The 25635-nt window shown below is 44.0% G+C and overlaps 1 protein-coding gene across 1 annotated transcript in view; it reads right to left on the reverse strand.

Annotated features, from left to right (window-relative positions):
- LOC140732544 (uncharacterized) overlaps positions 1 to 25635 on the reverse strand; it is a 127964-nt gene that overhangs the window by 94436 nt on the left and 7893 nt on the right. Inside the window, exon 3 of the mRNA XM_073055312.1 lies at positions 20324 to 20395. Coding sequence (XP_072911413.1) covers positions 20324 to 20395 — 72 coding nt within the window. The remainder of the gene's footprint in view (positions 1 to 20323; positions 20396 to 25635) is intronic.

Genomic DNA, 25635 nt, shown 5'->3' on the forward strand with positions numbered 1-25635 from the left:
GATACAACATTGCGCACACTTCTCAAAGTCTTTGCACTGGTCAGGAAACTGAACTGCTGGCTTCTTGATGGGGTTTTCACTTGCACAATCACACCTTCTTAGTATAAAACCCCCTCTAATAACATGCTGCTGTGCTCAAAATTGGTCTCAAGACAGAACAATAAAATTTGCTAAACTCATTTTCCCCAAAATCCTCTTTAAAGAGCCAACATTCAAACTATTATTTATCATTACAGAGATCTGTGACTTCCTGGAACCTTAAACGCAGGCTCACAAGTACAGGTAGCTTTACATGTGAGTCAAGGTCACCATCTCTCTCAGCTTCCTGCCGTCAGGATCCTTTCATCCCACTGTTATCGATCTCTGCCTCAACTTACAATTTACTTCTAACTGCAACCTATCCTGTCCTTCAGACTACAGAAACAGGCAGAGGCACAGGCCACCACCCAGGCATGGGCAAAGTGACGACATTCATTTACTGTCTAGCATTACTCCTTATAGACACCTCTCAATCAACCACTTGCTGGGAATGTCTGGCTGTAGCCTCTGGGTCGGTGCAAGCAGACTCCCATTCCTATCATTACCATGAGCCCTCACTCAGGTTGACACAGGAGACCTTGTGGAACTACTTCAAAGATGAGCATGTGAATTATACACTCTCACCATTCATTATCCCTCAGCATCATCAAAATAGATTAGTCATTCTCAACTGCAGTGTGTGGGAGGTGCCATTTGCAAAGTGGATAGTGTATTTTTGTATAACCCCAAGTCAAAAATCAAGTCATTAACTTTGGTAAGTACTAATCTTTTCAAAGGTGCAATAGAAATGCCAATCACTCATTTTAACTAGTTGTTAATAATATCACATAGCCAGATGATATAAAGGAATACCCTGAAATCCATTACAGATGAAGGCTGCTATGGAAATCATTGAAATGGCAGCTTCTTTAAATGCTCCTGAAACCCTGAACTATTTAAAAAGAACTTTTCTTTCAAAAATAAACAAGATTTATATGATTTGTCAATCCTTGGAAACATACACTAAACAACCTGGAGGAAAGGTGACATAACATCCATAAGTAGGTGTTGAATTATTTGCTTTCACATGATAATAACTAATTTTTTTTTAAAAACCGAGAGCTAACTGGAAAAAGTTTCCTTTTTCACGCTGTGATATATCTTGACATTGGCAATTAATTTTATGTTCATTTTTGCTTTAAGAATGTTCTTTACAAATGCAGATGTGTGAACATAGCTTTTCAATCTAATTAACAACAAGCTGAGACATCTGTTAAACTTCCTTAAATGAACAAAAGTACCTTATTTTGTCAAAAATAACACCCTTGAAATGGTCAAAAATAGAACAAAACAAATATCAGGCCACAATGTATACACAAACTTCCGTGAAAATTTAGGCAGTCACAAATTATGCACGGCCTTGCTTGAATCTACTTTGTATCACACATTGTTCTGGCAAGAAGAAACAATTTGGTTTTTAAGCTTTTTTTGTGCCTAGTAACTTCAACACAGCTGTATCCATTCCAAGATACAAATCAGAGGTTGATGTTTGAATCATAGATAGAGGTCATTCTATAGTTGTTTTGGTATACAGCAAAAACTACTTTGATTTTTTTTCTAGGGTTTGTGAACAGTTACTACCCCTCACCATCAGGCTCTTGAACAAAAGGGACAACACTTATTCTATTTCTGGTGTTCCCACAACCAATGGTCTCACTTTAAGGACTCCTTATCTTGTATTTTATGCTCTTTATTTATATTTGTATTTACACAGTCTGTTGTTCATTGATCTTGTTTACAGATACTAGTCTTTACACCCGCAGAAAAAGCTCAGTTGTATATGGAGACATGTACGTAGTCCAATAATACATTTTACTTTGAACTTTGAAGTTTGAATAGTAACTAATATGCTTAGAATTAACCCCCATCAGAAGATCTATTCTGGCATTCCCTGCTTCTGTAAATATATGATGAAGACATTTTACTGAGAGATGTAATTTTGGTTTCCTCTGACTTCACAAGAGTACTCAAATGTAGATGTGCTGAGTGGTCTCTGAAGAAGGAGGAAGTTATTTATTATAAATGTTTATTATTGTTTACTGTTTATTAAGGTTCAAAGTAAAATTTATCATCAGGGTACTTACGTGTCACCACATACAACCCTGAGATTCTTTTTCCTGTGGGGATACTCAGCAAATTTATGGAATAGTAATTGTAAACAGAATCAATGAAAGAGCGAGAGTACAGAAGACAACAAACTGTGCAAATGCAACTATAAATAAATAGCAATAAATAACAAGAGCATGAAATAACAAGATAAAGAGTCCTTAAAGCGAGATCATTGGTTGTGAGAACATCTCAATTGATGACCCTCTTTTGTTCCAGAGCCTGATGGCTGAGTGGTAGTAACTGTTCTTGAACCTGATGGTGCGAGTCCTGAAGCTCTTGTACCTTCTACCTGATGGCAGCAGTGAGAAAAGAGTATGGATTGGGTGGTGAGGATCTTTGATGGTGGATGCTGCTTTTCTGCGGCAATATTTCATGTAGATGTGCTCAATGGTTGGGAGGGTTTTACCCATAATGTACTGGGCCAAACCCACTACCTTTTGTAGGTTTTCTATTGAAAGGCATTGGTGTTCTCATATGAGGCCACAATGCAGCCAGTCAAATCAGTTTTCATCATACATCTGTAGAAGTTTGTCAAGGTTTTTGATGACATGCTGACCATTCGCAGCCTTCTAAGGGAGTGGAGGTGCTGTTGTGCTTTCTTTGCAATTATATTTATATGTTGGGTCCAGGACAGATCCTTTGAGATAGTGACACCCAGGAATTTAAAGTTACTGACCTTCTCCACCTCTGATCCTCCGATGAGGACTGGCTCATGAACCTCTGGTTTCCCTCTCCTGAAATCTACAATTAGCACCTTGGTCTTGCTGGCATTGAGTGAGAGGGTGTTGTTATGACACCACTCAGCCAAATTTTCAATCTCCCTCCTGAGGGCTGATTCATCACCTTTGATACGGCCTACAACAGTGGTGTCATCAGCAAACTTGAATATAGCATTGGAGCTGTACTTAGCCACACAGTCATAGGTGTAAAGTCAGTATAGCAGGGGACTAAGTAGACAACCCTGCAGTGCTCCTGTGCTGATGGAGATTGTGGAGGAGATGTTTTTGTCAATCTGAACTGACTGGGGTCTGCAAAGGAGGAAATCTGGGAACCAATTGCACAAAGGGATATTGGGCCCAGGTCTTGGAGTTTACTGATTAGTTTTGAGAGGATTATGGTATTATTTCTTTCCTTTATTAGAAAAAGAGGCTCTGAAGCAGGAAGCAGAGGGTGCAGGTTCAAGGTTGCTTATCAGAATGGAGGCCAGTGATTTAGTGGTGTTATGCAGGACTGGCTGTAGAGAACCTTGTTATTTATTATTTAATGTACAAGCTTGATCAGTAAGTTTGTGGATAACACAAAATTAGTAAGTGTTGATACCAAAGAAGGATATTGAAGGTTACAGAGGGATCTTGTAAACCTTAAAAGTAATAGATACAGCCCAGTACATCTCGGGTAAAGCCCTCCCCACCACTGAGCACATCTGCACAAAGTGTCATTGCAGGAAAGCAGCACCCATCATCAGGGACCCCCTCAACTAAGGAACATACCCTCTTGCTGCTGCCATCAGGAAGGTGGTACAGAAGCCTCAGGACTTACACCACCAGGTTCAGGGACAGTTATTACCCCTCAACCATCAGACTCTTGAACCAAAGGGGATAATTTCACTCAACTTCACTTGCCCCATCATTGCTCATCATTACTGATGAGGTAACCATAACCTTTGACCAAGGGAAGATGTCGTCAGGTGATGCCCAAACTTCAGAGTGTTTCAACCCTTAGCCACTACACTCTCCAGTTGGCAGGTCAGCAGCGGTGGCCAAGTCACTGCCCAGCTGTTCCTGACTTCCAGCTCAACTCCTCTCGCCTGCTCCATATCCAGCAAGAGGCTCTTTCTGCTTCCTCCCCCGTCCTGTGAGCCACTTGGTTCTTGATCTTTTCATCAAGGCCCAGTGCAGACAACAACCATGCTGACCTTGCTGGGAACCCTCTACAGCTGATTTTCACCGGGAATAGCCACGTCTGCCATCCTTTGTCCCTGCACTCCTGGACTAAGAACTGGTACTTCAGGGCCTTCCCATAGTGAGCCTCCTCACATCCTTCCTCCCATGGTGCTGTGAGCTCCACCAGGATGATTTTCTTGTCTTCGGTGGACCACAGTATGATGTCTGGTCGAAGTATGGTTTACCCCATCACTGGAAACTGCAGCTTCCTCCCCACATCAACCCTCACCTCCCATGATTTAGCAGTTTGCAGCAGATTAGATTTAGGCCTCTTTGATAGGACTGGCATGGCCCTCTCCTTGATGAAAATAACTGCCTTGGTAGCCTCTCCTCTCTGCCAGTTGGTCTCCTTTTACACCTCTCCCATTCCAGTGTGTCAGCAAGGGACAGAAAGACCTTGCCTTTTTTGATCAACCTGCATCTGGACGTCCTGGCCTTGAAGGCCATCCTAGCCCAGGTAGCTACGTTGTCCAGGGTTTCCAATACCCATCTTGCTTGGACATGGGTTACAATGGTTACTGTGATGTCATCCACGAACCCCCGTATTGCAGGTTGTCGGATCATGGGCTCCAACACTGGGCCTTGGGTTATTTCTGCTGCTGCTGATACGAGGAGGTTCATACCTATGACAAACAAGATGGGGGAGATTGTACAGCCAGTTGGAATCCCTTTTTGGAGATCTTGCCACCTGGTTGTAAAATGGGCTAAAGTGAAGCATAGCTTGAATCCTCCTAGGTAGCCGGTGACCATGTCTCAAATTACTGATGGGATATGGTAGTGGTCTAGGCCAACCTGGATGAGAAGATGTGGAATTGATCTATAGGCATTGGCTAGGTCTAACCAGATGACTGTCAAGTCACCTTGCTTCTGCCTGGCCTTGCAGATAAATTGGCTGATTATTGAGGTGTGTTCAAAACACCCAGAAAAACCCAGGATGCTACCTTCCTGGATGGATGTGTTGATATAGTGATTCTCCATAAAGTAAGAGGTCAGCCTTCTCACAAGCACCAAGAAGAATATCTTGCACTCCACACTAAGGAGGGAGATTGTCCTAAACTGCATGATTGTACAGGAATCTTCTTCCTTGGGATCAAAACATCCTTCAGCAATTTTCTAGCGTGGTAGATTACAGGCTTTGGTCCAAATCTTTCTCATTATCTTCCACAATCTCCAGAGGAGTTTTGAGTATTTCTTATATACCTTGTATGTACCCACAACCTATCATCTCACTTTCAAGGACTCTTCATCTCATGTTCTCGATATTTATTGCTTATTTATTTATCATTATTATTATTATTTATTTCTCTTTTGTAGTTGTATAGTTTTTGTCTGGTTGAATCCCCAAATTGGTGCAGTGTTTCATTAATTCTATTATGGTTATTATTCTACTATGGATTTTTTGAGTATGCTTGCAATAAAATGAGTCTCAGGAATGTATATGGTGGCATATATGTACTTTGATAATAAATTTAACTTTGAACTTTGCATGAAGGCACAATGCACAAAATCAAAAAATGCTGTAGCGGACTGTAGACTCAACCAGTTCCATCATGGAAAATAGTCTCTCCAACATCAAGGAGATCTTCAAAAGGTATGCCTTAAAAAGGCTGCATCCACCATTCGGGATATTCACTCTTCTTGTTACTACCATCAGGCAGGAGGAGTCTGAAGGCACATACTCAATGTCTTAGGAACAGCTTCTTTCCATCAGCAATCAAGTTTCTGCATGGTCTATGAAATCATGAATACAAACTCATTATTTTGCTCTTTTTGCATTATTTAATTCTTATTTTTTTATATTTGCTTCTTGTAACTTCTGGTGATTTTTTACTACACTGTACTGCTACCACAAAACAACACATTTCACAGCATATGTCAGTGATGATAAATCTGGTTCTCAACAACATGCTGAAAGACCGCCACTGAAACTTAAGTGTCCCAGCCACATATGTACACATACATGCAAGAACAGTCAGAGGTTAGATAACCTACCTCCAGACACCAAAGCTTTTCCATTATTCGCAAGGTGCAGGTCAGGATTGTGACATTATATTCTCCACTTTTTTTGAGGGATACAGCACAGTAACAGGCTCTTCTGGCCCAATGGGAAGATGCTGTCCAATTATACCCATGTGACCAATTAATCCATTAAAATCTTTGGAATGTGGGAGGAAACTGGAGCATCATGGGAAGAATATATAAATTCCTTAAAGACACTAGTAGAATTGAACCCAGGACTGATGCTGTAATAGTGCCATGCTAACCGCTATGCTACCCTACCACCCAAATTGTCGAGGAAAGCAACTTCAACAACTTCAATGAAGCTTGACACCATCCAGGATGAGACAACCACGCACCTCCCTAAACATTTCTCCTCTTTACCACCATGGAACAGTAACTGCAATACATACCATCCACAAAATGCACTGTAGTTACTCACCTTAGGCTTCTAAGCAAATGCTCTGAAAGCTATGACCTGCATCAGGCAATGGGAATGGTTTCCCCTCCAAATTGATTTGGAAATAGATCCCATTCACTCACAGTTGATGGATCTGAATCCCAGAACCCTCTACCCGACAACTCTTGGAGTGCCTTCACCAGAATGACTACAACGACTATTAGGATGGACAATGAATGCTGGTCTTCCAAGTGATTCTCAGATCATGAAGCAAAAATGTAAGTGCTTCCTCTGAAGAACGGTCTCGACTCAAAACGTCGACTGCTTATTCTTTTCCATAGATGCTGTCTGACCTGCTAAGTTCCTCCAGCATTTTGTGGGTGTTGCTTTCGATTTCTAGCATCTGCAGAATCCCGTGTTTATGTTTCCACTGCAGTGAAGACATTGAATTTCATTCGTGACCTATTCTTGACATGTGTTTCTTTGGATCACATTGAAGTACACAGGCAAAAGATGTGAACACCCTAGTTCATGTCAGAAGTGGGTACTTGTGTGATATACTGTACATGTGTAGGTGGGCAATGGGCAGTATGAGTCAACTCTTCAAAAGCAAAGCTCAAATTAATTTCAGAAACAAATACAGCCACTTTAGAAGGCTATAAAGTACTGACCTAAGTACACAAACACTGAGAACATAGGAGGTAACAGTGAAGAAACAGGATTTTCAACCCATCAATCTAGCAGATCAATCTAGATAACCTCATCTACCTGCAGAAGGTCTGTATCCCTCTATCCCCTGCCTGCTCATGTCTCCGTTTAAATGCCTTTTAAACGGTCCTGTTATACCTGCCCCTACTATCTCCCCTACAGTGCATTTCAAGCACCGAATTTTAAGAGTAAGATATCATTGCTGATTTAGAGGTTCACAAGAGTCAGGCTGGCCCAGTTAATTGTAGTAGTAATGTAACTATACTTCAGAGAGACAGAGGTATACAATAAAATTATTCCATAGAACCATAGAACACTACAGCACAGAAAACAGGCCATTCAGCCCTTCTAGTCTGTGCCAAAACTTTATTCCACTAGTCCCATTGACCTGCACCCAGTACATAACCCTCCAGACCTCTTCCATCCATGTATCTATCCAATTTATTCTTAAAACAAGAGTGAGCCCGCATTTACCATGTCAGATGGCAGCTCATTCCACATTCCTACCACCCTCTGACTGAAGAAGATCCCCCTAAAGCCATGTCCTCTTGTACATGTCTCTCCCAATCTAAGTGGAACGAGCCAACTCACATTTACTGTCTATACCCCTCAATTTTGTAAACCTCTATCAAATCCCCCCCCCCATTCTTCTACGCTCCATGGAATAAAGTCCTAACCCGTTCAATCTTTCCCTGTAACTCAACTCCTGAAGACCCAGCAACATCCTAGTAAATCTTCTCTGCACTCTTTCAATTTTACTGATATCCTTCCTATAGTTAGGTGACCAGAACTGCACACAGTACTCCAAATTTGGCCTCACCAATGTCTTATACAATATCTTATACCAAGCACAAAGAAGTTGGAAAACATTTAGCAGTAATCTTTCAGTCTCATTAAGAATGATCTGTCTCATGAAAGGTTAGAATTGCATTAAGATTTCAGACTTAACTTTCTAATTAGTCAAGGCGCTTTACTACTGTACATTCCTGCCACATGTGGTCTTCTTGGACAATAGTAGTAAGACAAAATAAATTATAGTGAAGTGCATGGATATTCCACAACCAAATGACAGCAGAGCCCAGCATATAGAAAACAAGTCAAGCTTGAAGTACTTGCTACAATTTCTTACAGCCATGCTGAATGGATCTTAACCTCTTCCTCATGTTCTTACTGAAGCTAGCCTTCAGCTAATTCAAATAACTCCTCATGATAGAAATGGCTCAGTGCACAGGATATAACATGGACCGTGACCATATCTGAATTGTCAAGCTGCAGTCCAGAATTAGCTGTGCCTACAGCCCAGACAGGCCAGCATAGCCATGGTACAAGCACTTACACCAGAAAATACAGTAATCAGTGACCATAAAATTGTGTCCTGACAAAGGGTCTCAGCCCAAAACGTCGACTGTACTTCTCCCTATAGATGCTGCCTAGCCCGCTGCCTTCCACCAGCATTTTGTGTGTGTTACCATAAAATCAAGAATGGTATTTCTGCTGACTGTTACACAGGGGATAATCTGATTTGCAGCCTTTCATAAATGCAGCAAATTGCACATGAAATTCAGATGTATTTTGGCAAGACACACTTGGGCCACCCTCGATTTTTTTCCCTGGCACCTGCTATCTGCATTTGGCCCTAAACTTTCCAAGCAGAGTAAATATTTCCCGTCTAAGGGCCTCATGTTGGACACTACTCCATGGGTAAACTTTATGGTATCTATTTTCTATGTTCAGACCACTGCGGTGAAGACTTTGCATTTCACTTGTGAGCAATTCAATCCCATGCAGTAAGCTTTACCTCTGATTTACATATGGGTCACACTTGTGCTGGCTTTCGTCTGTTGGAAGCTTTTTCTAAATGACTACAGGCTTCCACTGCTATTCGAAGGTAGAGCGTTCCTATGAAACCGTTGGTAAGCCGAAATGGCGTAAAGTGAAGATGCAATTACCATTAATTTATATGGGAAAATTTTTAAGCACTCCCAGACCCAAAAACTAACCTAACAAATCAAACCAAATAACATATAAAACCTAAAATAACATGAACATATAGTAAAAGCAGGAATGATATGATAAATATACAGCCTATATAAAGTAGAAATATTTAATGTACGGTGTAGTTTCACTTATCAAAATCGGGAAGACAGCGAGCCAAAATTGATTTGGAGAAAAAACAATCGGCACGTACACGCCTACGCACGTACATGCATGCGCACACAACTGCCCACACAAGGCTTCATGGTCATGGTAGTCTTTCTTGGGGGTAAACACACGTATAAAATGGGCATCTTTTTTTCGTAAAAGAGAAAATCCTCTTTGGTTAGCAAAAACAGGTACTAATGCAGGTCTTTTGTAACAGCGAGCTGTCGTAAAAAGAACGTTTGAAAAATGGGGGCCACCTAGTACTTGGCTTGCCTTCAATCACCTCCTCCTCTTTTTATTACAGATGGGAATCACAGCACATGATTGGTTTTACTATGTGCAGTTTGTTCTACAAAAGTCAGTGAAGCTAAGCCCAATTAGAACATGGAAAATACAACAATCAGCACAAGACAGGCCCTTCTACACATGATGTTGGTCTAAACAAGTTAAATCAGTAACTAAATCCCAACACAATGCCCGTATCTCTCTATTCTCTGAATATTCATGTGCCTCTTAAATGCCCCTGTCCTAATTGTCTCCACTATTACCACAAAATGTTGTGCTGCACGTCTCCATTCAAATTAGCCCTCTCATCTTAAATGCATGCCCCACTAATACCAGGTATTTTCCTCCTGGGAAAGAGATGCCAGCTGTCTACTCCATCTATGTCTCTCATGATCTCATAAAATTCTATCATGTCTTACTCAGCCTCTGCCTCTCCAGAAAAAAACCCAAGTTTATCAAAGCTCTCCTTATAGCACATGTTCTCTAATCCAGGCAGCATCCTGGTGAATCTCTTCTGTACCTTTCCCAAAGTCTCAACATTCTTCCTTTAATGGGGCAACCAATGTTGAATGCAATATTCCAGATCTAGCCTAATTGGAATTTTATAGAAATGCAACATAACATCTCAACTCTTGAACTCACTGCCCCGACTAATAAAGGCAAGCCAACCATATGCCTTCTTTATCACCTTGTGCAGCTGCTTTCAGGAAGCCATGAACTTCAACCTCAAGATGCCTCTGTACATCAACACTGTCTAAAGGTATTGCCATTAACAGTTTACTATTCCTTTAATCTCCCAAAGGGCAACACCTCACATTTGACTGGATTAAACTCCACCTACCACTGATCTACATCCAGCTGTATCCATTGCAATCTTCTACACTATTCTCAACACCACCACCCTTTGTATCATCTGCAAAATTAATAAGCCTCCATCCACATTTTCATCCAGGCCATTTATCACAAACAACCGAGATTGCAGTAATAATTCCTGTGGAACCCCCACCAGTGGCTTCGGACCTCCTGGCAGAATAAATCATTACCCTCTGTCTTCTATGGGCAAACCAATTCTGAATCCCAATGGCCGGGTCACCATGGATCCCATGCATCTTAATTAGTTCAATTAGTTCCCTGTCATCAATTTTAATTTTTTTTATTGTTATAGAAAAACAGGATATGAGAGAAGGGTTCCAAACTTGTCCAATTTTGCAAAGAAACTGTGGACAGGTCTGATTAACCTCTATAAACAAGGCCACACTGGGTGAGTTGAGTCCAGAATCAGAGTAATAAAACTAATTACATGGGAGATGAAGTTGTCGTTAGTTAGGAGTTAAAAGCTACAGCTGTGCGTGGCATTCTGTTGTAATTTGTAGCATTTCTTATCATATGTGCTAAACTGGGCGGGGGGAGTAGAGGAGGCTGCTTACAACAGGGTTGGGTAGGAATTGAAGAGAATAGATTATGAGCAGTTGTTATCGGCAAGTCCACATCTGACATATGGTCATCAGGTCAAAATTCAGTCAGAATATGTTCCTACGAGGAAGACCAGAATGGAAAGTTCTCATCACTTTGGGAGATGAGAGATGTGGTCAGAAAGAGGTGTAGTCGCGCACAATGCGCAACTAAAGAAACACATGGAGGCAGAGAGAGCTGAACTCAGAATGCCTTTACTGATTCAAAATCGTGCGCTTAAATCTCCCCTCCCATGGGCCCCTGTGACCCATGGGGCGGACGTGACGTCAGACTGTCCCCAGAAGGTCGGCCCCGAGCGGGTAGTTCCAAACGCACTACCACGTATCTGCCCGTGGCTCCCGATGGCGGTTTGAGTCCCGTGTGTGTGGGCCGCCAGACCACCCCCCCCCCACCCCCAAGAACCGTCTGTCGGGGGAGTGGAGCCCCCAGTCTGTGTGGCTTGCCTGGGTGGTCGGCCTTGCCGGCGCGGTGCGGGTACCCTCACCGGCTGCTCAATGTCCAAGTGCGCCGGTTTGAGGCGGTCCACTGTAAAAGTCTCTTCCCGGCCACCCACCTCCACAACACACGTGGTTCCATTGTGCCAGATCACCTTGAAGGGTCCCTCGTACAGCCTCTGTAGAGGTGACCTGTGCATGCCCTTGTGAATAAAAACATACTCACAGTCTCGGAGGTCTTTAGGGGTGAAGGATGGCGTGGGACCATGCCTGGAGGTCGGGACCGGTGCCAGGGTCCCTACCTTGTCCCGCAGCCTCATCAGCACCGCTGCTGGAGTTTCTTCCGAACCTCAGGCCTCTGGTACGAACTCGCCTGGGTCCGTCAGGGGGGTGCAGCAGACCAATTCCGCCGAGGAGGGGTCCAGGTCCTCCTTGAGGGCTGTGCGGATGCCCAGTAGGACCCAGGGAAGCTCATCTGTCCAGTTAGGGCCCCTGAGGTGCACCATCAGGGCCGACTTGAGATGCCGGTGGAATTGCTCTACCAAACCGTTGGACTGGGGATGGTACACTGTGGTGTGATGCGGCTGGGTGCCCAGGAGCTGCGCCATTGCTGTCCACAAACCAGACGTGAACTGCGCCCCTCTGTCGGAGGTGATGTCCGTTGGGAGGCTGAACCTGGCGATCCAGTTTGCAATGAGCATCCTGGTGCAGGACTCAGTGGACGTGTCTACGAGCGGTACAGCTTCCGGCCATCTGGTGAACCTGTCTACCATGGTAAAGATATACCTGGCACCCCGGGAGACTGGCAGGGGGCCGACGATGTCCACGTGGATGTGTTGGAACCTCCTTTGCATCGGCTGGAACTGATGGAGGGGAGCCTTCACGTGCCGCTGGACTTTGGTGGTCTGGCAGTGTACGCATGTTTGTGCAAACCCTGCCAGACAAATCTGTCTGCTACCAGCTTGATGGACGCCCGGATGGATGGGTGGGCCAGGTCGTGCAGCGTGTCGAACACCCGGATGGACGGGTGGGCCGGGTCGTGTCGAACACCCGGATGGACGGGTGGGCCAGGTCGTGTCGAACACCCGGATGGACGGGTGGGCCAGGTCGTGTCGAACACCCGGATGGATAGGTGGGCCAGGTCGTGCAGCGTGTTGAACACCCGGATGGACGGGTGGGCCGGGTCGTGCAGCGTGTTGAACACCCGGATGGACGGGTGGGCCAGGTCGTGCAGTGTGTCGAACACCCAGATGGATGAGTGGGCCAGGTCGTGCAGCGTGTCGAACACCCGGCCCCTCCATGCCGCTGGAACCACGGGTCAGGGTTTGCCGGTAGACACGTCGCACAGGAGTCGATCCGCTGCGGGGCCGATGGAGACGTCCTCCAACTGGAGCCCCGAAACAGCGGTGTGGTAAACTGGGATCTTGGGGTCAGACCGTTGTGCTTCCGCCAGTGCTGCGTAGTCTATTCCTGAGGACGATATGCCTACTGAGTGGAGGCAGGGGCAAGACAGTGTGTCGGCGACGACATTGTTCTTCCCTGCGATGTGGCGGACGTCCGTGGTGAATTCCGAAATAAAGGACAGGTGCCTCTGCTGCCGAGCCAGTGCGAAGGTGAGGGGCTTGTGGTCCGTATACACGGTGAACTCCCTTCCCTTGAGGAAGTACCAGAAATGCCGGACAGCCAGGTAGAGCGCTAGCAACTCTCTGTCGAAGGCGCTATACTTCACCTCTGGTGACCATAGGTGCCAGCTGAAGAAAGCGAGTGGTCGCCACTGGTCCTCGACGAGCTGCTCCAGGACTCCGCCGACTGCCCTGTTGGAAGCGTCGACTGTGAGTGCCCTGGGCACTCTTGGGTGCACTAGGAGGGCCGCCTTCGCCAGCGCCTCCTTGGTCTGCTCGATCGCCTCCGTGGACTCCGCGTCCCATGCCACTTCTTTGGTCATCAGGCTGAACGAGGGTCTCATGATGCGTGCCGCCGCCGGCACGAACTGATGATAAAAGTTGACCATCCCTACGAACTCCTGCAGGCCCTTGACCGTGCTGGGCTTGGGGAACTGGCGGATGGCCTGGACCTTGTCCGGTAGGGGAACTGCGCCATGTCGGTTGACTCTGTGGCCCAAGAAGTCAATCTCCATCAGCCCGAACTGGCACTTCGCCGGATTGACTGCCAGTCCGTGGTCTCTCAGGCATTGGCAGAGCTGGCGCAAATGTGCCACACGCTCTTGGTGCAAACTGCTGGCCACCAGGATATCGTCCAAATAAATGAAAACAAAATCCAGGCCGTGTCCTACCATGTCCATGAGCCTTTGGAAAGTTCGGGCTGCATTCTTGAGACTGAATTCAAACAAGCCGAACGGGGTGATGAGGGCTGTCTTGGGCACGTCGTCGGAGTGCACTGGGATCTGATGGTATCTCCTGACCAGGTCAATTTTCGAGTAGATGGTCACTCCGTGCAGGTCCGCCGTGAAGTCCTGTTTGTGGGGTACCGGGTATCTGTCGGTGGTTGTGGCATCGTTGAGCCTTCTCTAGTCTCTGCAGGACCTCCATCCTCCTGCAGACTTGGGCACCATGTGCAGCGGGGATGCCCACGGGCTGTCTGAGCGGTGTACGATTCCCATCTCTTCCATCTTACGGAACTCCTCCTTGGCGAGGTGGAGCTTGTCGGGTGGGAGCCTGCGAGCTCGGGTGTGCAGTGGTGGTCCTTGCATGGGGATGTGGTGCTGCACACTGTCTTTGGGGTCGGCCATGGAGAACTGCGGGGTGACTATGGAGGGGATTTCTGCCAACACCCTGGCGAATTCGTTACCTGAGAGGGTCACAGAATCCAGGTGGAGGGCTGGTAGCTTGGCTGGAACATCTCGGCGTGGACCAAACGTTGCCCTTTTAGGTCGACCAGGGGGCAGTTGGCTCATAGGAAATCTGCCCCTAGTAGTGGCTGTGACACCGCTGCCAACGTGAAAGTCCAAGTGAATCGGCTGGACCCGAAATGCAGTGAGATATTTCGCGGGCCATACGTCCGAATACTGGTGCCATTTGCAGCGGTGAGTCCGGGGCCTGGGACCGGGTTACGAGTGTCCATGTTCGAGGGGGGAAGCACGCTGATTTCGGCCCCGGTGTCTACCAGGAAGCACCGCCCAGAGTGTCGGTCCCAGAGGTACAGGAGGCTGTCTCAGTGGCCAGCTGTCGTAGCCATTAGCAATGGCTGGCTCCGGCGTTTCCCAGAAAAGCACATGGTGGACGGCAGCGGTGCGCGCCTGAGCCCCATCTTTGGTGATAGAAACACCATTGTTCTGAACTTTCATCCTTTTCCCCCGTGGGTCTCCACGGCTTCGGTTGCGGGGCCTGGTTTTTGGGGCGCACGATCGTGGCTAGGCCAATGGAGGCTGCTCCACGTTGCTTGCTCTGCCAAAGGACATCTGCTTTAGCCGCGACCCTGCGTGGGTCGCTGAAATCCTCACTCGTGAGAAGGAGGCGAATATCCTCTGGCATTTGCTCGAAGAACAACTGTTCAAATAAAAGGCACGGCTTATGGCCGTCCATGAGCGCCAGCATATCATTCATGAGCTCAGATGGCGTGCGGTCGTCCAGGCCGTCCATGTGTAGGAGCCACGTGGCCCGTTCACGGCGGGAGAGTCCGAAGGTACGGATCAGGAGTGCCTTAAGCTTAGTGTACCTGTCCTCCGTTGGTGGCTGGTGTAGGAAGTCGATGATCCGGCCTGCCGTCTCCTGGTCGAGCGTGCTGACCACGTAGTAATACCGCGTGGCGTCGGCTGTAATGTCTCTGATATTGAACTGGGCCTCAGCCTGCTCGAACCAAACGTGGGGCTGAGTGGCCCGGAATGTCAGGAGCTTCAGAGAGACCGCGCTGTGCGAGTTGCTCGAACTCATGGCTGGTCACTGAGTTGCCGGCTCCAGATGCCGTCTGGAACGTTGGGGTCACCAATGTAGTTGCGTGGAGGCAGAGAGAGCTGAACTCAGAATGCCTTTACTGATTCAAAATTTAGCGCTTAAATCTCCCCTCCCATGGGCTCCTGCGACCCGCGGGGCAGACGTGATGTCAGACTGTCCCTGGAAGGTCTGCCCCGAGCAGGTAGTTCCAAACGCGCTACTGCCCGTGGCTTCCGATGACGGTTCAAGTCCCGCGTGTGCAGGTCACCACAGAGGAAACACAAGTATAGTTTGGGAAGCTGAAATCATACCGAACTCTTAAGGAAAATAAAAGCCGCAGGAAAGAATATTAGGTAGATAAAATGGGATCTATCCCAGACTACTGAGAGACAGAAGAGAGGAGGTTGCTGGGGTCTAGACAGAGATTTTTGTGCCCTCCTTTGCAACAGGTGAGGTCCCAGACAACTGGAGAAAAGCCAATGTTGTTGTTTTGTTCAAGGAAAGAAGTAAGGATAAACCAGGAAATTACAAGCCAGTGAACCTTACTTCAGTAGTAGAGAAATTACTGAAGAAGATTCTTAGACAGAGGATCTACTTACATCTGGAAACACATGGATTTATTATGGATAGCCAACAAAGGATATGTAGGGGAGGTCTATCTTACAAACATGATTTGAGTTTTTTTTTGAGGTGATGAAGATGACTGATGAGGGTAAGGTAATGGATGTTGTCCACATGGACTTCAGTATTCAGCAAGGTTCCTCATGGGAGGCTGATCCTGAAGATTAAGGCTCGTGAAATTTATGGAAACATAGCATAGTGGATTCAAAACTGGCTTGTGTTACGTACCCGTGACGTGACAGTGGTACCCTTGTCACGTGACTGGGGTTGAAGTTATACTGGACATGAGGTAATGGTGGAGTGATGTCATTTTCCCGCCAGTAGAGGTCATGTGACAGGTTTTTTCTACAGGGTATAAAAGGAAGACCCACCCTGTCAGGTGGGGCAGTTCGTGGCTGGATTTGCCAAGATGACTTCATATCACTGTGTGATTTAATGTGATGATGCAGTTTAGTTAAAAATGAAGTTTTATATAATGCCTAAAGTTTAAAAGGTCAGAGGCAACGGTTTCTTTGCTGATGGAGAGTGAAGAAAAGTTTGGAAAATGGAAATTGAGAAGAATCGATTTTCGATGGATTGACTTCGACCTTGTGTGATCCTCATTCGGAAGGATTTCGTTTACTATTCTCACGATAGTCTCCGCTGGAAAAAGCGGGAGATTGAGAATATTGTGGAAGGAAGGTCAGTCACTTTAATTTGTTATATTTAATAAAATTCGACGTGGGAGTTCGACGCTGGGAATCGAAGGACATCGACGTGGAAGAGAATTTACATCGCTTTAAAAAGTCTCTCCTTTTAAAAGTACCGTGAGCTTTTGAACTGTCGGCATATCGTTCTTTGAACTGTTTTCATTCGGCAATTCGCTTTGGAGAACTGTTTTTTTCAATACTACTTTAAAGACTGTTTGAGACTGCAAAGCTATTAAGAACTGTCTGACCAGCTGCCAGCAGCTGAGCTCGGACCATTGTTTGGGTTTGTTTACATTTGAAGGGGGTTTGTTATCAGTGTTTAATAAACGTGTTATTCGTTATAAAACCCCTTGCCTAACTCATCTATATTATTGTTGCCCGAATACGTAACACTTGACTATACAAAACAAAAGGCAGTGGTAGAGGGATATTATTCTGACTGAAAATCTGTGGTGGTGCTCCACAAAGATCAGTGCTGGAGACCCTGTACATATAAATGATTTGAAAGAAAACGCAGCTGAGATAATTATAAGTTTACAGATAACACAATAAAGGTAGAGTTATGGAAGAAGGGTTGTCAAAGAATATAGCAGTATAGGTTGGAAATATGGATGAAGAAATAACAAATGGAGTTTAATCTGACCAAGTGTGTGGTATTGTACAATGGGAAGTGAACTACAAGAGGAAAGTATGGAGTAAATGGTAGGACCCTTAAGAATATTCATGTACAGAGGGTCTTAGAGTTCCCTGAAAGTGGCATCACATCACAGGTAGATAGGTGGTAAAGAAAGCATATGGTACACTGGCCTCGATTGGTTGGAGAATCAAGTATAAAAGTTGGGAAGACATGTTAAAGCTGTATAAGACTTTAGCTAGGCCACATTTGGACTATAGTGTGCAGTTCTGGTTGCCACACTACATAAAGAATGTGGGGCTTTGGAGCAGGTGCAGAAGAGGTTTGTCAGATTATTGCATGGATTAGAGAGTATTTGCTATAAAGAGAGGTTGGATAAGCTTGGATTGTATTCTCTAGAGCATCGGAGGCTGAGGGGCAATCAAATAGAAGTTTATAAAAACATGAAGGGCACAGAAGGGTAGATAGACTCTTTTCCCCATGGTCAAAATGTCAGACACTAGAGGGGGAAGATTTAAGTTAGGGAGGAAAATTTAAAGGACATTTGCAGGTAAGACTTGTAAGACTAGCAGCATTAACATCAGGAAGGGGAGCAGTGCGCAATAGTGATGAGATTGAGAGGGCTGACAGCTTTGGTTCCTGGAAGTGAACATCACCTGTCCTGTCCTGGTTCAAGCAAGCAGATACCGTGGCCAAGAAAGCTCATCAATGCCTCTACTTCCTCAGGAGGCTAAGGAAATTTGTCATTACCCTTCGACCCTACCAAATTTTAAGTGAACCCACCCAGATGCATCACAGCTTGGTATGGCGACTGCTCTACCTGTGACTATATGAAACTGCAGAGTCGTGGACACATCTCAGTCCATCATGGACACCAGCCTCCCGTCTACGGACTCCCTCTATACTTCTTGCTGCCTCAATAAAGTTACCAGCATAATCAAAGGCACCACCCACCCCAGACATTCTCTCTTCTCACCTCTCTTATCAGGCAAAAGATACTGAAGCCAGAAAGCACATATGCCAGGCTCAAGGACAACTTCTACTCCACCATTACAAGGCTACTAAATGGTACGTGGTATGGTAGGGCGGACTTTTGGTCTCACAATCAATCTCATTATATTCATGCACCTTATTGTTTACCTGTACTGCACTTTATTCTGCATTCTGTTATTGTTTACCTAGCACTACCTCGATGTGCCATGTAATGTATGAAAAGTACACAAAACGAGCTGTTCACCTTGGTACATTTGACAGTAATAAACCAAATTCAATTCAATTACTGATTCAAAACTATCGCAAGTTTTTAATTAGGTTATAGGGTGTAGATATCACAACAAGGATAATATATTGCTTCTTAAACTACACGGATTTCCTGTTCATTTCAAAGGATAGTTAATACTGAACCCTCATAGGGAATGTGGAATCAAATATGACCAGACTATGTCTGAATGGCAGATTTGCTTCCTTTTGTGTTCCAAATGGGTGTTTCTAGCAACCCGATTGTTCCAGTCGTAAATAGTAATATCAGATTTTAAATCTGTTTATGTGTGTAATAATGTTGAACGTAGCATGTAAGTGCGGCTGCCTCATGGCTTCATGAACCAGAATTTGATCCCAAAGTCAGGTGCTGACGTGTGGAGTTTGCTTGTTCTTTTCAGCACTTTGTGGTTTGCTATGTCCCAAAAACATGCTGGAAGTTAACTGACCGCTGTAAATTACCCCTAAGTGTAGGTAAGTGGCTAAATGAATCAAAAGAGGTACTGATGGGTGCATGTGAAAACTAATAACTTCTATGGGTACAAGCAAATAAGGAGAGAGAGAATCCCTGCGAGCCAGCATATGGATCCAGTGGCCCGTTAGCATCTTTTTGCATTGGTAAGAGTTTAAAAGTTGTATTTAATTTCCCCAGCACTCAAATTCTGGACACTGTACTATAAATGGAATGTGGTAGCAATGCAGAATTAAGGACTTGGTTGTAACTTGCCAAACATAAAATCCTTTTGTTACTGCTCGCAATTGAATTTCCTATAGTTTTTTTAATGGTTCAATGGTTCAATTTAATGTCAGAGAGTGAATATCGTATACAAACTGAATCTTACTCTCTGCAGACATTCACGAAACAGAGTGGGAAATAAAACAAAATAAAACAAAACAGAAAAACCAACACCCCCTCCCCCTCCCTTGCACAGGCAGCAGCAAAGCATCAACCTGCCCCCTTCCCCCATTTGTTCCAACAGAAAACATCAACCTCTCCATCACCCACCAAGCAATAGTAAGCCCCCAAAGACCACAATCTATAAACCACTGTCCATCCTGACCCCTCTCCTTCTCTCTAACTAGGGCGAGAGAGATATCACTCCCTGCCATAGCGAGAGGGAAGGCCCACAATTCATTGTTTCATCATTACAGTCTGTAGCGTCACTTATTTCAAGTTCCCCCTACTCGAGAATCAGCAGACTCTCTCTTCACCATCATCATCAACCTGTTAAAGATCATGAAGGATAAATACTTACCACAATGTATCTTCACACCTTCATTATTCTAGCTTCTTCTGGTATCACTGGAGAAAGATTCTATCATCTATTTACATCTTTAATCCTCATTCAGTTCAAGTTTACTTGTTACAACTAGTAAATCTAGCAATCTGGCTTGTTATTACTCAATGACTGTTAATGATCATTGATAATTAACCAAAGGGAGTTTAAACTGCAAAATAATTTCCCTCTTCCCACCTCATTCTGGGATGAAACAATCAATTCAAATGACTTACTTCATCAAAAAAATCTATAAAACTCTGCTTACACTGAGCAAGCAGTTTTAGTGGCATAGATAGCCATTTTCATCTTGCTGAAAAGCAAAACCCAAAAATCACTATAGTTCATAAATCATTAAAAGCAGTAAATAAATTGTGAGACTTACAAGTACTTCAATAGTGAGAGACCTTCAAAGGTATCTGGAATCAGATCCGTTAAGCGATTTCCCTTTAAATTTCTGAAAGTTGATATGTTTTATAATAGGTTCAAATTGTGTAAGATCATCAAGTTCAAGGTAAATTTATTATCAAAGTACACCTACGTCACTGCATAAAATGAGGTTAATTTTCTGGTGGGCATTCACAGTAAATAGACAGAACAATAAAATCAATGAATACCTTGCATGACAGAGACGGACAAACAACCAATGTGCAAAAGACAACAAACTGTGCAAATACAAAATGAAAACTATAAATAAATAATTAGCGAACACAGGTTGCAGAGTCCTTAAAGCGTGTTCATAGGTTGTGGAATTAGTTCAGTGTTGGGGTGAGTGGAAGGTATTCCGTCTGGAGAGGTAGTATTGAGGAACATAGTGCACACTAGCAGAAAGCCAACAATGCAAGAGTGTCAGGGGTCAGAAGTAAGTGTCGTTGTCATTACTAAAGAGAAACTGTTTGGGAAGCAGAAAAGCCTTAAGGAGTTAAGTTACCTGTAACTTACGGACACTACCCAAGGTTCTGAAAGAGGTAGCTGAACAGATTGTGGAGGCATTAGTAATGACCTTTCAAGAATCACTCAATTCTGGAATGGTTCCTGAGTACTGGGAAATTGCAAATATAACCATATAACAACTACAGCACGGAAACAGGCCATCTCGGCCCTTCTAGTCCATGCCGAATGCTTACTCTCACCTAGTCCCATTGACCTAAACTCACCCCATAACCCTCCATTCCTTTCCTGTCCACATACCTATCCAATTCTTTTTTAAATGACAATATCGAACCTACCTCTACCACTCCTACTGGAAGCTCATTCCACACAGCTACCACTCTCTGAGTAAAGAAGTTCCTCCCTCGTGTTACCTCTAAACTTTTGCCCCTTAACTCTCAACTCATGTCCTCTTGTTGGAATCTCCCCTACTCTCAATGGAAAAAGCCTATCCATGTCAACTCTATCTCCCTCATAATTTTAAATACCTCTATCAAGTCCCCCCTCAACCTTCTATGCTCCAAAGAATAAAGACCTAACTTGTTCAACCTTTCTCTGTAACTTAGGTGCTGAAACCCAGGTAACATTCTAGTAAATCTTCTCTGTACTCTATTTTGTTGTCATCTTTCCTATAATTCAGTGACCAGAACTGTACACAATACTCCAAATTCGGCCTTACCAATGCCTTGTACAATTTTAACATTACATCCCAAATCCTATACTCAATGCTCTGATTTATAAAGGCCAGCATACCAAAAGCTTTCTTCACCACCCTATCCACATGAGATTCCACCTTCAGGGAACTACGCACCATTATTCCTAGATTACTCTGTTCTACTGCATTCCTCAATGCCCTACCATTTACCATGTATGTTCTATTTTGATTAGTCCTACCAAAATGTAGCACCTCACACTTATCAGCATTAAACTCCATCTGCCATCTTTCAGCTCACTCTTCTAACTGGCCTAAATCTCTTGGCAAGCTTTGAAAACTCACTTCATTATCCACAACACCACCTATCTTAGTATCATCTGCATACTTACTAATCCAATTTACCACCCCATCATCCAGATCATTAATGTATATGACAAACAACATTGGACCCAGTACAGATCACTGAGGCACACCACTAGTCACCAGCCTCCAACCTGACAGTTACCCACCACTACTCATTGGCATCTCCCATCCAGCCACTGTTGAATCTATTTTACTACTTCAATATTAATACCTAACGATGTCGTGGTTTCTTGAAATAACCAGGAGACACAGAAAGTTCTTAGAGAAGTTTAAGCCTTTATTTGCAAACAAAAGCTGAGACAATTAATGAGCGTGTCACTAATTGTCCACCGAGCCCTGGTTCACAGTATTCTTTATAGTAATTTCTTATCTTTGTTTCATTGGCATATACTTGTTCTAGTGCCTTGACTGGTTCTCACACCATCACACCATCACACGATCCTGTCTAGTCTACTCCTTGGAACACGTGTCCCCCTTCCCGGCTTTGACTGGTTCCCATACCATCACACCACTCCACGATCCTGTCTACCACCGTTATCTCTACATGCTTACTTTCACTGTTAGCTACATTCTTAAGGCACTTAGCTTACTTTCACTGTTAGCTACATTCTCAAGGCACTGATGTGTTCAATAGTACAGAGACAATACAGAGATTACATTCTGGCTAATAAGTTGGATACATAGTAAATAGCAAACACAAGGCTGTCACATAGTTCTGGCCACACAGCAAACGTTGCAACTTTATTCTCCAATAACAATTGAACCTTCCTAACTAACCTTCAATGTGGAACCTTGTCAAAGGCCTTACTAAAGTCCATATAGACAACATCCACTGCTTTACCCTCATCAACTTTCCTAGTAACCTCCTCAAAAAATTCAATAAGACTTGTCAAACATGACCTTCCACGCACAAATCCATGTTGACTGTTCCTAATCAGACCCTGTCTGTCCAGATAATTATATATACCATCTCTAAGTATACTTTCCATTAATCTACCCCCACTGACGTCAAACTGACAGGCCGATAATTGCTAGGTTTACTCTTAGAACCCTTTTTAAACAATGGAACCACATGAGCAATACGCCAATCCTCCGGCACCATCCCCATTTCTAATGACATTTGAAATATTTCTAGCAGAGTCCCTGCTACTTCTACACTAACTTCTCTCAAGGTCCTAGGGAATATTCTGTCAGGATCCAGAGATTTATCCACTTTTATATTCTTTAAAAGCACCAGTACTTCCTCTTCTTTAGTCATCATAGTTTTCATAACTACCCAACTTGTTTCCCTTACCTTACACAATTCAATATCCTTCTCCTTAGTGAATACCTAAGAAAAGAAATCGTTCAAATTCTCCCCCATCTCTTTTGGCTCCACACATAGCTGTCCACTCTGATTCTCTAAGGGACCAATTTTATCCCTCACTATCTTTTTGATATTAATATAACCGTAGAAACCCTTTGGATTTATTTTCACCTTACTTGCCAAAGCAACCTCATATCTTCTTTTAGCTTTTCTAATTTCTTTCTTAAGATTCTTTTTACATTCTTTATATTCCTCGAGCACCTCATTTACTCCATGCTGCCTATATTTATTGTAGATCTCTCTCTTTTTCCAAACGTTTCTAATATCCCTTGAAAACCATGGCTCACTCAAACTTTTAACCTTTCCTTTCAACCTAACAGGAACATAAAGATTCTGTACCCTCAAAATTTCACCTTTAAATGACCTCCATTTCTCTATTACATCCTTCCCATAAAACAACTTGTCCCAATCCACTCCTTCTAAATCCTTTCGCATCTCCTCAAAGTTAGCCTTTCTCCGATCAAAAATCTCAACCCTGGGCCCAGACCTATCCTTCTCCATAATTATATTAAAACTAATGGCATTGTGGTCACTAGACTCACAGTGCTCCCCAACACTTACCTCCGCCACCTGACCTATTTCATTCCCTAACAGAAGATCCAACACTGCCCCTTCTCTAGATGGTACCTCCATGTACTGCTGCAAAAAACTATCCTGCACACATTTTACAAACTCCAAACCATCCAGCCCTTTTACAGAATGGGCTTCCCAGTCTATGTGTGGAAAATTAAGATCTCCCACAATCACAACCTTGTGCTTACTACAAATATCTGATATCTCCTTACAAATGGCACTCCACTCTTTAAGAAAGAAGGCAGGCAGGCAGAAGAAAGGAAGTTATTGGCCAGTTACCCTGACTTCAGTGGTTGGAAAGTTTTTGAAATCTATTATTGAGGATATTATAGTCCAAAGTCAGCAAGGTTTTCTAAAGGGAATATCTTGCCTGGTAAAGCTGCTGGAATTCTCTGAGGAATTAACAAGCAGGATAGACAGAGGTAAGTCAGTGGATGTAGTTTATTTGGATTTTCAGAAGGCCTTTGACAAAGTACCTTGCATGGCTGCTTAACAAGAGTATTACAGGGAAGATTCTAGCATAGATAAAAGATTGGCTGACTGGCAGGAGGCAAAGAGTGGGAATAAAGGGGGTCTTTTCCGGTTGGCTGCCAGTGGCTAGTTGTGTGCCACATGTTCGGCATCAGGACCACTTCTTTTAATGTTAAGTGTCAATAATCTGGCCAGTAATTTGGATGACGGATTTGTTGGCCTGAATTTGTAGATAATATGAAGCTAGATGGAGGGACAGGTACAGTTGATGAAGCAGGGAGGCTGCAAAAGGACTTGGGCAGATGGGAGAATGGACAAAGAAGTGTCAGATGAAATATAGTGTGGGGAAGTAAATGGTCAGACACTTTGGTAGAAGAAATAATGGCGTAGACTATTTTCTAAACAGTAAGAAAATTCAAAACTTGCAGTATTGCCAGCAGTTTTGGGCACCTTATCTAAGAAAAGATGTGATGGCATTGGAGGGGGTTCAGAGGAGGCTCACTAGAGTAATTCCCAGAACTAAAAAATTAACATATAAGGAGCCTGCGATGGCTCTGGACCTGTACTCACTGGAGTTTAAAAGATTAAGGGAAGAATCTCATTAAAACCTATTGAATATTGATAAGCTGAGATAGATTGGATGTGGAGAGGATGTTTCCTATAATGAGAGAGTGTAGGACCAGAGGGCACAGCCTTAGATTAGAGGACATCCATTTAGAACATCAATGAGGACGAATTTCACCACAGGATAGTGAATCTGTGGAATTCCTTGCCACAGATGGTTGTGGAGGCCAGGTCATTAGGTATAATTAAAGTAGAGGATGATAGGTTCTTGTTTAGTCAGGGAGTCAAACGTTACAGAGAGAAGGCAGGAGAATTGAGGTGAGAGGGATAATAAATCAGCCATGATGAATGTTGGTGCAGACTCAATGAGCCAAATGGTTTAATTCTGCTTCTATGTTTTGTGGTCTTATGGTCATAACATAGAACAGCACAGTACAGGAACAAGCCCTTCAGCCCATCATGTCTGTGCCTACCATAAAACCAAACCAAACCAATTAATCATATCTGCCAGCATATAGTCTATATTCCTCCACTCTTTGTTGTTGATATGCCTGCCTAAATGTCTCTTCAACATTGCGATCATATCTGTTATAAAGAAATCCCAGACTGGTGAATAAATTGTCTTCACATCTAACTCTGCAGAGAGTTTGTACTGAGAATCAAGGACTAAAATAAGGACTGCATTTTTCCTCACAGTTTAACACAGCTTTTAGACCTTATTGACATTCATTTTTCCCATAACTTTCAATAGACCTCAATTTGCCCACATCACCCA

The sequence above is a fragment of the Hemitrygon akajei genome, chromosome 8, assembly GCF_048418815.1.
Source record: "Hemitrygon akajei chromosome 8, sHemAka1.3, whole genome shotgun sequence".
NCBI classification, from domain to species: Eukaryota; Metazoa; Chordata; class Chondrichthyes; order Myliobatiformes; family Dasyatidae; genus Hemitrygon; species Hemitrygon akajei.